At 33.0% G+C, this 12,969-nt stretch overlaps 1 protein-coding gene across 1 annotated transcript in view; it reads left to right on the top strand.

The window, feature by feature from the left end:
* Positions 1-1,315: 1,315 nt before the first annotated feature.
* The window catches only part of LOC149803403 (polycystin-1-like protein 2), a 104,925-nt gene continuing 93,271 nt past the window's right edge, over positions 1,316-12,969 (top strand). Inside the window, exons 1-4 of the mRNA XM_089953925.1 lie at positions 1,316-1,387; positions 3,918-4,134; positions 7,245-7,391; positions 10,709-10,919. Coding sequence (XP_089810051.1) covers positions 1,316-1,387; positions 3,918-4,134; positions 7,245-7,391; positions 10,709-10,919 — 647 coding nt within the window. The remainder of the gene's footprint in view (positions 1,388-3,917; positions 4,135-7,244; positions 7,392-10,708; positions 10,920-12,969) is intronic.

Consider the following 12,969-nt stretch of genomic DNA (forward strand, 5'->3'; position numbering starts at 1 on the left):
AATTTTCAGGCCCTTATTATTTACTGTTTTCGATGGTAACGAGCGATGTATCAAAATTTCCATTACCAATTTTGATCATGATTTTCTTCAAGTTCAACAACTAGGGATCAGTTTTGGAGTATTTTCTGATTTCAAAATGGGATGAATGCCTGACCCTGCATTATAAGCAGGTTCGTGAGTTATCAGCATGCAAGTTATCGAGGGAGTGGTGTATTAAGTATATCTATATCTACCTATTATTTTCTTTAAATTTCAAAGAAACAACATGCAGTGCAAGCTTTGGAATTGTACTTAGGGTGCCAGAATGTGATCTAGGAGCCTTGTGGTAATCACTATTTCTGTCTGTCCATCCACCTGTCGATATGTCTGCCGTTTAGAGCCCTGCAACCCTTACACATAATTGGATGCCATTTGTTATGTGAATTACCTGTTACTCTTAGACATGTCTTTTCAAAATTTTGTCTTTTCAGGTCCACATTTGATATAATTATTTCCTTTCTCTGACACTTTTGAATCTCCACTACAGTATATCCTTGTAACTGGCATAGCTCAAGAATGGTTCAATTTATTCTGATGCAGTTTGGTATGAACATTGCCTGACAGAGTTAGGTGTGCCATAAAAAGAGTTTTGTCTTATCAACTTCATTTTGGATATAGTTATGGCCCTTGACAATTAACTTCATACCTTCATATGGGATGTTCATTGTCATGGGAGTAGATCAAGAACACATCAAGATGTTTTTGATGCAGTTTGATATGAAAATGATCTCATACACTTACATTTGTGTGCTTTTTATTGGTTTATTCATGTCTCCTCCAATTTTGAAAAGAATTATGCCCCTTGTCAAGTGTATTCTCATCCTCACATCGAAACTTGGAATGTTCTTAGTTCCAGAACCATATAATATATTCAGCAGGAATTCAGAACAAACAGTTTTTCTTAGATCTGGGGTTTTTCTTTGTCTACTCCATTCTGGATGGAGTTATTGCCCTTGCCATATCTTTATATGGAATATTTTTTTGTAGGCAGCTTAGCTTAAGAACCTTCATGATATTCTGATGCACTTTGATTTGAACATAGTCTTGCAGATCTGTATGTGTCTTTTGTAGGTTTTGTGTTGTCAGCTCTAATTTAGAATTATGGCCCTTGTTGATCAACTTTGTATCTCTACATGGGATGTTGCTTCCTGGATGTATATTTCCATGCAGTTTCCAGGTTGTTTCCATGGAGATACGCTCCATAGAATTGGCAAAAGTATTTGGATATTCTGCCACCTTTTCATGAAATGAGAGGCAGGAAAATGCATGTGTTGCCATGGAAAAGGTTGGATATTTCCTGCATTTGATCATGAACATTTTCGATGCAAACCAGGAGGCTGGAAATTGGGTAGATAATGGCTACACACATGGTATACTTGTAGAATGCTGTGCCAATGTTTAGCCAGCATTTCAAGTTCACTTATAATTCATATATTTGTTAATATTTCTGTACATAATAGAAGATTTTTTGTATCAATGCATCACATGTACATTTTTTATGAGAATGTGTAAACTTCATGATTCTAGTTGAAAATATAACTTTTTTCAGTTATAAGTGTTCACAGAAGAGACTGTTTATTTAAGATTAGTTTACCATCTAATACTTATTTACTTGTGTAGCTATTTCTGCTTTTAGTCTTCTCCCAAATATTGAAGTAAAATGATCTAATCAATTACCATACAATACATACTCACTTATAAGTTGAGTCAAACTGCGAACAAAGAAAATCTTGATCTCCCATAGCATATTGCATCTACAGATAAGGGTCTATCTTGTTTGTTCTACTGATTACTCCTAACAAATTGTACAAACCCAGATCTGCCAGCACATTATGTTGTATGCTGAAATTGATGAAATTTTGACATTACAATTTGAAAATTCATGCATTCCTTACCCAGAATGCAAAACCCCTTCATTTGCCAGAATTTTCACTGAGCTAAATAAAATACAAGCAATTCTTTCTAAGAATTAATTTTTGGGAATAAAAGAATGAGGTGATATTTTAACTTTTGCTAAGCAATACTATATTATAACTGAGAAATAAATAGAAATAGAACATGAAACAAAATGGCAACTGGCTGTTCATCCATACATGTATTAGAATTCCAAATTAGATCAAATGGATATTCAAGGAAACCTTTTATTACTGACTTGTTATAAACTATTTTATTTGCTAAGATTACCGATCGACTTCTAAAAATTGCCAAGCATTTTTATGATTTTTCTCTGACATTTTTGATCTCTTTATTATTGTTTCAATGTATGGCTACATTCCCTGTTGGCTTCTTAGATATCTAGGTGGTTTGTGTATCAAAGAGACATTGCCACATGTAGACACTCTGAAAAAAAATATGACTGATATTGTTTAAAGAGTGGAATAACAATATTTGTTGTGACTAATTTTTAGCAAAAAAACTTCTTGAATTATTGATAAAGACTGATTTGACTTTGTAGTCTTTATTTCATTTGAAACATGTCAGTGTCTGAATATCTTGCTGTCATAGAAATTTAATGTATCACAATACACACTGTATTCAGGATTGGTATATTGCAGTAATATTGTAATGTGGTTTGTGCTATATTGTTTTACCCCAATTAGACTTGGTGTCCCAGTCTGAGTTTTCATAGTAGATTCAGTGGAGTATGTCAGGGAACCTGACTAACTATACAGGAGTACTTCAGACACTTTAATCTATGTTGTTCATGCAAAGCACCCACCTGATGAAGATTTCACTTTTATTTTTTAGCAATTGCTGATCAGATTCATAAAGGCTTGATGTTGCTGACATTGATTATCATCTGTAAGAAACAAAAAATCAGATGATAACATTTACAGTAGGTAAAAAACAAGAAAATACATGGCTGAAAGCAAGCTTTATGAAAGTAGCTTCAGTGAATTCTATAAAGGTTTAAGGGATTATTATGTAAGTGTTTGTAATTATGTAGTTAATAGATTAGGAATTTTACTTACCATCTACATACAAATGTCAGTCTAAAGAAATATATTAATTACTGCAAGCGGCTTATTGTCTGACACTGTTTCATCAAAATGATCCATATGAGATAGTGCCTCAGCTGGTTGATCTCAGCTACCAGAAGTGTCAACAACAAAATGCAGTGATCTCACATGTCAGATCAGATGTCAGATGTTACATAATCCTTGTTTATGCACTTATCAAAAGATGCACATATTCATAGATAAACTTACACGATCCTCGTTCATACATTTATCAAAAGATTTACATATTTGTAGATAAACTTACATAATCCTCATTTATGCACTTATCAAAAGATGCACATATTCATAGATAAACTTACACAATCCCCATTCATACATCGATTAAAAAAAGTCAACACATACTGTAGATGGTATTCTGATTTATCACTGATAAGTTCTTTTATTTCTCTAGAAATAAACATGAAGCATTTATAAATAAGTGGACTTATCTATAAAAAAAGAAACATTTTATATCCTAACAGAGGTGGGTTATGTATGCTTGCATTTACATAATTTGCTTAAAATAGATTTTAGATGTTTAGTATGATAGAATGTCAGACTCATTGATGATTTTTTTAAAAACTTTCTTGTTTTAAGTATGCATACTTTATATATATATATATATATATATATATATATATATATATATATATATATATATATATATATATATATATATATATATATATATACACTCTGTCAAGTCCAAAGACCTAGATCTGTTGCTGCATATGTGTGAGCAGATCATGTTTTTTTTTAAATTAGAGCCAGATCTGCCAGTGCATTATACATGTGTACAGTTTGCAGTTGGACTTGACTTATAAGTGAGTATATATATATGGTACATCATTTCAGTATTATTTATTTCTGTGATTTCAGATACTTGTCATTTTGAATTCTACCAGTCTTGGCAAGGGTTATTTAGGTCAGAGGGTATACAACATCTCTGCAGGGAGTCTTGTCATTGATGGATATATTTACTACAACATTTCATCACCTGTCACAGATAGCCAGCTGCAGGCTGCACTGTCCGCAAATGCCACCTTGTATCAATCTATTGGTCTGCTTGTGGACTTGACTCAGACTTATGTCACAGGTCATTTTTTAAAAACAAAATGTTTTGTCTCATTTTTTTTATTAGATAAGAAGACAACTGTCCTAGTTGTGCTTGTAGTTGTGGTGTCATATTTTGTCATACTGTAATTTTGCAACATGTTTATCTTGTGGGTACATTATTTCAAATCAAGAGTATATTTTGAATTACACAATTTTAAGATCACACAGTTTTGGTAAGAACAAGAATTTGCTAAAATTTATTAAACTTAGCCATTTTATCATGGTGTATGGGATAAGTATTATTAATTCATGGAGCACTATGGCCAAAAAAGCTTATTCAATGGTCCAGTGTCAATCATTCATCATCTGTCAAATTTTCTTTCAACAATTATTTTTTTAAAACTTATAATAATAAAACACCTGACCAAAATTAGACTAAATATGGCACAGGGGATTCTGGCATAAGTAGCTTTCTTTTCTATCCAGGTGATGCCAATCTGCTATCAAATATGGCTGCTGTTGTAAGATCTGTTTAAATGACTTCTAAAAAACTGCAGAACAGAGCTTAATCAAATTTGCCAGAAGAATCCTAGGAGCAAACGTTTTCAGATTTATACAAATAGAGTCAAAAATGGAAACAGTTACTTAAAATAACTGCTGATTCAAACTTTTATTTAAAAGAAATGACTTCTTCAAAGTTGTTAATAGAATTTGATCATTCTTGACACAATTAGTTTTTACAAATGATGGTGATCTGACATCAAAAACCTTTAAATTACTTCTTATTTAAAAATGCTTTTCACAATTTGAGAAAAAAACTGACAAAAGAATTGTGACATAGAGGGCTTTGAGATATGTAACAATAATGTTGATCTTTGAGATATGTAAGAAGAATGTTGATCTGTGACATTGGGGCATAGAGGGCTTTGAGATATGTAACAAGAATGTTGATCTTTGAGGGCTTTGAGATATGTAAAAAAAATGTTGATCTGCTATCAAGTATGGCCATTGTTACTAAAAAAAAGAAAAACCATTAAAATAACATCTCAAAAACTGTACGATAGAATTTGACCAGCATCTGTCATGAAGATCTGTTGAATATTTGCAAATGATGCTGATCCACCATCAAATATGGCTGCTGGTACTATAAATAGAACATCTTTAAATGACTAGTTCTCCAAAACCATTGAACAGAAGTTGATAAAACATGATAGAAAGCATCCTGGCATGACGACTTTTTATGTTTTTACAAATAATTTTGATATGTCATTAGTTAAAAAAAATTGAAATACATGTATCATTAAATGGTTTCTCAAAAACTACTCAACGAAATTTGACAGAAACCTTCCAGGCATAGAGGGATTTAAAATGTAGCCATCTGATGTCAATCTGCCCTGAATATGGATCCTGTTTCAAAAACAAAGGTAGACCTTTAAATGATTTCATCTCCTGTACAGCTTAAAAGTATTTGATAATATTGTACAGAAATTATCTTGAAGACTTTTTAATTTATACAAATATTGCTGATCCAGAATCAAATAATGCTGCAATTACTGAAAATAGAACACCTTTTTCTCAACCTCTCAAAACAGAATTTGATCATATTTGAAAGGATATATACTGGCTAGAGTACCATTTCATTTTATATAAATTATGCAGATTCGTGATCAGCTATGTCCACCAATACTAAAACTAGCAAATTTGAAAATGACTTATGCAGAACCTTTCAGTACAATTTGATAAAAAAATGACAGCATTTTGGTATGAAGATCTTTCAGATTGGTATAAATGATGCCAATCCACCATCAAATATGGCTGCCATTAATAAAAAGTGAAAAAGCTCGAAATGACTTCTGCAAAACCACTGCATAGACTTTGAGCAATCTTAACAAAATGCCTCCTGTGATGAAGACGTTTCAAATATTTGCAAATGACATTGATCTGTCATCAAATATAACCACAGATACTAACAATAGAAAAATAATTCCAATGACTTACTTTCAAAAATGACTCACTGGTCTATTTGACCAAATGTATTACAGAAAGCATCCTGGCTTAAAAGGCTTTCAAATTTGTACAAAAGATGCCAATGCATCACTATTTTCAAGGTTGATTCCTCTGTGTATATGTATGTAATCAATTCCATTGTGTTTATGTGGTCAATTCTATTGTGTATATGTGGTCATTTCCATTGTGTATATGTACCTAATTCATTTGTGTTGTATTTTTAACAATGGAAAGTGTGTGTATCTGCATATGGTATGAAATGTGTGGTCCAGGAAAATTTGCCTTTCATTAGAGAAAAGTCCAGGAATATGACTCTAGTAATTTATGTGTGCCCTGATTGGGTCCAGTCAAGGAGTTTGGCAAGCTTTGTTTGATGCAAGAATGAAAATTTTCCCCTGATTATACTCTTTAAAGGTCAAATCACAAGGAGATAATGTAATCAGAATTTCTTCTTCTCATAAATAGATTGCTATACATGTATAGCATATCATTAATAATCCACTGTACATATGATTATTTTTATACAAAGTATGCAAAACTTGGTTGTACGTATGATTATTTTTATACAAAGTATGCAAAACTTGGTTGTACATATGATTATTTTTATACAAAGTATGCAAAACTTGGTTGTACGTATGATTATTTTTATACAAAGTATGCAAAACTTGGTTGTACATATGATTATTTTTATACAAAGTATGCAAAACTTGGTTTCTTGATAGGAGAGCAGAACCTGGTTATTTATGTTGTTATTGTTGTTGTTGTAGGGTTTAATGCCATTTTTCAGCACAAGATAGGCTATACATGGCAGCCAGTATAACTGGTAGAGGAAGAACCCTGGAAAATCCCGGGAAGAACCACTGACCCATGAGAAGCTACTGACAGGCTTTCTCACATACCTACGTTTAAACCGAGCCTGAGACTCGAACTCACTCAGACAGAGGTGAGATGGCAGTGATCCATAACGGTGAGCGCTTTAGACCATTCGGCCACTTGGGGTTATTTATATAGTATATTCCAAATATATGATGTGGAGGTAAAAATATATTTGTATATTTTGTTGAGAGTTAATGTGTGGATGATTTTTTACATACAGTTTTGTTTAATATTGTAATGTACAAACGCTGATTTTCTTGTCACCAGATGTAGATGAGTGTCAACAGAGAGAGTGGAATGAGTGTTCTGTGTATGCCAATTGTACCAACACTGTCGGCTCCTACAACTGTACATGTATTTTGGGATACCTGGATATCTCACCTGATCCAAATAAGCCTGGGCGCACATGTGCTGGTAAGCCTTTTATGTTCAGTTTAGCTCTTGGTCAGATTCCTCATTAGGAAAGTAAAGCTTTTTTAAAAAGAAGTTTTGTGATTGATTTTATGAGCTTTTGCTCTTTACAAAGACATAATAGATCAAGACAGCATTTATCTTATTGTCTTTTTGAGAAAGCTTTATATTCGACAAGAAAAACAAATAACTTCTTTAGTTATGGAACTTGATAAATAAAAAGTTGTAATTATATTTTATAGTAATGTTCTTTTGTTTTTATGTCCCATTTGTATGTGTTATTGTGTTGTGTTGTTCGGATTTTTTTAATGTAGCATTAACAATGTTCCAGTCATATCACTATGATGTCTGCATTGTGGCAGTGTAAAGTGATGTCTAGCACTGGAGCATCATGCCACAGACATGTAGCATGATGCCCCACCCAGTCACATTATCCTGACACCAAGCCAACCAATCCTAACACTAACCTCTTAAATGCTGAGCACCTAGCGAGGCAGCTGTTAGTACTATTTTTGTAAGTCTTTGGTATGACTCAGCTGGTGTTCAAACCCACGACCTCCCACTTTTGGGGTGGACCATTTGTATAGCAGAAGGGGGGATATTGTTCTGCTGCTGTCTGTTCATGTCTCTGCACATCAGATAATCCATACTTTTTTGTTTAAAATACAGTAGTAAAACAAAACTAATTAATATAGATTAATGAAACAACAAACTTTATGATAGTCATCATGAGGTAACCTTATTTGATTTTCAAGTGATCCAATTAATTTTATCTCCAACCCCCACCCACTCCAACCCTGATGGAGTGTGTGTGTATTGAATTTTTAACATAACTGTAACAATTTTTCAGTTAAATTGCTATGATGTCTGCAGTGTGGCAGTTTATAGTGATGTCTAACACTGGAACATCATGCTACAGACAGATAACATGATGTCCCACCCAGTCAATTTTGTTAACATATGTTTGAACTTTTGGCCCAAAACTAGTAAGCATGACTACACAAAAACTAAGTGAAGTAGGCAATGAAATTTAGTATGATTCTTTATATTAATATGTAAATGACCTCATTAGGTTTGAACATTGAGCACATTTTCCATTTTGTAAAAGATTTTTAAATTGTTTGGACAAAAACTGTGTAAGCATGATTAAACAAAAATGACAAGACAGACAAATGGAATTTTGTGGCTTTATTTATTTTATTATGTAGATGAGCTGGCTAAAGTTTCAGACCATTACAGCAATTTTTCCATATTTTTTGACACATTAACAATTTGAACAATTTTTTAATATAAGCCTTGTTAGTACTAGTTAACAAAATCTATTTGAGAAAGAATTGAAATTTGGCATTCATTGTTTATTAGGCATATGTAAATGAGTTGACTTTTTGTTTCATTATAGTTATTTTACAAAGAAATTTTCTACTTTTTGTCCCTTCATATCCCTCTTAATTTTTAGATTAAATGAAAAACATCTTTGAATTTTTTGGATATTACTGACCAAAACTACTATTCTATTATTAGCTTGGAAAGCATTGCCACTTGAGTAAGACAAGGTAAATTTAATAGGCATATATATATATATATATATATATATATATATATATATATATATATATATATATATATATATATATATATATATATATATATATATATAATATCTATTTGTACTCAACAGAGATTCAAACCCAGGTCCATGGGTAAACGGCACCTATCACTTTGCCTGCACACACGAGCCCATATTCCCTTATGACTAAGCACGCATCACCAAAATCTCCATAGAGTGCGAATTAAAAATTCTCTAACCTGTATGATAGTATTATTTGTATTAAAAAAATTTAATTCTGCTACTATTATCAAGCATTCTTCTGTAAAATCCAGGGATAGCACTTTCCATTCTGTCTGGTGTATATTTATGGTTCTCTATAATTAATTCTATATACCTTGATTTCTTTCCAAGGAATCTGGAATGACTGTGTAGATAGATGAGAATTAATTACTAGGTCATTGTGCAAGTGTTACTGCTACATATGAGTGCATATAACACTGATTGAGTAGCATCAGTTTTTGGTGATGTGTGTTTAGTCATGAGGGAATATGGGCTTGTGTGTGGATCAAGGCAAGATATTAGCATGATTATATTATCAGCTCTTAACAGAAGTTTTTCCATTTTCAACATATTTTTGTATGCCCACCATAAGGCATGAGGTATTTTATCATGATGTCCAACCATCCATCTATTCTAGTTCTTCATCATCTTCCATTGCCAATCTTTGCAAGTCAACAGCCTTTTGAGGCAAGAAATAAACCTATCAATTTCAGGCTCAGAAGGTGAAAGATCCAGGTCACTGGGAATGAAAGAAGGCAAACTGTTTCTACACATTCAATGTACTTGTATACCAGATACCTTGATCAAATGTTTTGAATGATTTCCCTTCAGATAAGAAAGACACTAACTGATTTTGGGATCCAAAGGTCAAAGGTCAAGGACACAGTGACTGTAAGAAAAATTATTTACACATAATATCTTCAGTTGTTTATCACTCACTCTGAGTAGCCTCTGTGGATGGCTTGCATTTGAGACAAGATCACCTATTCATGTTAAGGTCAAATTGTTCTAGCTCATAAAAAAAAGGAAAATTGTTTTTCCAAAACTGCTTAAGTTTTGTACAACATGCCTGGACAACACTTTTTAGGTGGCTTGCATTTGAGGCAAGGAAGACATGTTGAGTTTGGGGTTTAAAGATCTAGAGATTGAGGTCATAGGTCAAGAAGGAAAATGGTTTTCAAGTCTTATTCCACAAACTATCACCAGACTTTGTGGATGATTTGTTTTTGAGACAACCAAGGCACCTATTCAAATTAATTTTTGGGTCAATAGGTCAAAGATTAAGGTCAATGAGACTGAAAAAAGAAAAATGGGTTCTGCAAAAATAACTTGACATGGTGATATCATAAGAAATCATTTATGATAGTCTTATCTGTTTTTGACAAAGAAACCTTGTGTGCATGATTGAGCAAAAACATCTTGGGTACTGTATTAAGATCATGCTTTTTTCTTTTATGCTTCTTTATGTAATAAGAAAATATTAACCATTCTTGAATTGATTCTTGCCTTTAATCAAGCTGCTTTGGCAGATGTTTGATATAGTAATTTCTTAAATGTTTGTGTGTGTGTGTGTGTCTGTCTGTCTGTCTGTCAGTATGTCTATTTATACCATAAATTAAGCTTACTGTTTGTTTAGATTACATTGTAAAAGAAGGCAGGCTTGACAAACGGGGTCACTTGCCTATCCACTTTTGGTCAACTCTGCTTTCAGTGATAAGTGAAGCAAATCAGGACCCCATCAAAGGGTTGAAGATCATGGCAAATAAGCCTGCTTTTGCCCTGGGAAAGACCGTGACCTTTACAGCAACCTTGGAAAGAGGCTCCCATGTTAACTACAAGATTCAGTATGGTGATGGAATTACTGCAATGGCTTGGAATCCTGATCAACTTGCATTTAGGATGCCTTACAATTTTTCTCATAGGTAGGTATTTGAACCTGATTATTTTGTTACTGTACATTGCAGAACAGACTTTTTCATATATTTCATTTCATCTCATGTCCCCATTCACGATCGCCATTAAAAACTTTTTTTGAAAAGATTGCTCAATTTGACAAAAATTTTAAGGAAAGCATCCTGTCATTATCCTTATTAAAATTTGTTCAGATGATCCCAACCCCTAAAATTTAACAAAAGAATCCTGACATGAAAGTCTTTCAGATTAATTTAGATGATGCTTTATTTACATGATGCCAGTCCTCCATCAATATCAAGAATCCTAGTATTAATTTTGGGGAATCTAGACAGCTCATATCGAATGGACAACACAATCGTTAAAAGTCCAAAACTTCTATAAAATCATACGGCATCTTCCTCTGAGCCTGCATGTAAACAGTAATAAAAAGCATTCAGTTAGAATAAATGGTGTATCAGTTCCTCCAATTCCAGGACTGGTTTCTTGTAATATATATTCACTTTTTTCACACTCAGAAAATGTATTCAATCTACCAGTGGATCATATTGGTGCTGAAGTGCTTTTCTTTCTACCTGTGTGAACACAGAAGACTCCTGTTTAATATTTCATCCCCCAAATTTTGAGTTTCTGAAATTTTGTAAATTCCGCTTGCAGAATTTGTACACAAAATATCATAATAATTCTGCAAAATTTGGAATCATTAGCACTCCTAGGAGGAAACAGAAGTATGAGACAGTTGAAGTCATCTTTGTTAAAGTTTAACTTTGAAATTGGATTTTACTCCATACATGTAATCACAAAAAAGAATTGCTTTATTAGTTTGGTAGTTTGGTTGTTAAGTTAAGATGCATGTTTGAAACTCCATAACAACCATGCAGATGCAGAAAGATTATTTTCATTGCCCAGAAAAATTTATTTAACAAGATCTTAAGGGAAGTTGAACAACAATACCATCCTGTCTCTAATGTGTACAGTGATTAACATTAATGAAACTTGCTTCACATTCAACCCCTCTAATGAACTTTTTAGAGCATTAAAGTTTGCATTTAGAAGTTAATGATGTACTCCACTCTCAAACATAGACGACTGTAAAAGGATGCTGACTAAATTCTGATGTTGGTTGACAGGAGTTTTTAAAGACAGAAACAGTATTTTTATGCCTCACTATCACAGCTGTAAGGCATATAGTGTTAATCTTGTCAGTACATTCTTGTAGAACATGTAGTGTTATCCATGCCAATAGATTCTTGTAGGACACAAAGTGTTATCCTTTGTCATTATATTCTTGTAGAACATGTAGCGTTATCCATGCCAATACATTCTTGTAGAACATATAGTGTTATCCATGTCAATACATTCTTGTAGGACACAAAGTGTTATCTTTGTCAGTACATTCTTGTAGAACATATAGTGTTATCCATGTCAATACATTCTTGTAGGACACAAAGTGTTATCCTTGTCAGTTCATTATTGTAGGACATATAGTGTTATCCTTGCCAGTACATTCTTGTAGGACACAAAGTGTTATACTTTGTCAGTACATTCTTGTAGAACATATAGTGTTATCCTTGTTAGTACATTCTTGTAGGACATATAGTGTTATCCTTGCCAGTACATTCTTGTAGGACATGTAGTGTTATCCTTGTCTGTATATTCTTGTAGGACATATAGTGTTATCCTTGCCAGTACATTCTTGTAGGACATGTAGTGTTATCCTTGTCAGTACATTCTTGTAGGACATATAGTGTTATCCTTGCCAGTACATTCTTGTAGGACATGTAGTGTTATCCTTGTCTGTATATTCTTGTACGGCTTATAGTATTTCCCTTGTCAGTATATTTTTGTAGGGCATAAAGTATTTCCCTTGTCAATATATTCTTGTAGGGCATTTAGTATTTCCCTTGTCAGTACATTCTTGTAGGGCATATAGAATTACCCGAGTCAGTACTTTTTTTCTGTCCAGCCATCACAGTGTCATTGCTTTGTGCTTAAGCCATTTCAGGCATAGATGTTCCATGAACACCTAGTTTTCTTAATGTGTGTGGGGTGTGTGTGATG

Source organism: Sinohyriopsis cumingii, chromosome 3 (genome assembly GCF_028554795.1).
Source record: "Sinohyriopsis cumingii isolate HCF-2022 chromosome 3, ASM2855479v2, whole genome shotgun sequence".
NCBI lineage: Eukaryota > Metazoa > Mollusca > Bivalvia > Unionida > Unionidae > Sinohyriopsis > Sinohyriopsis cumingii.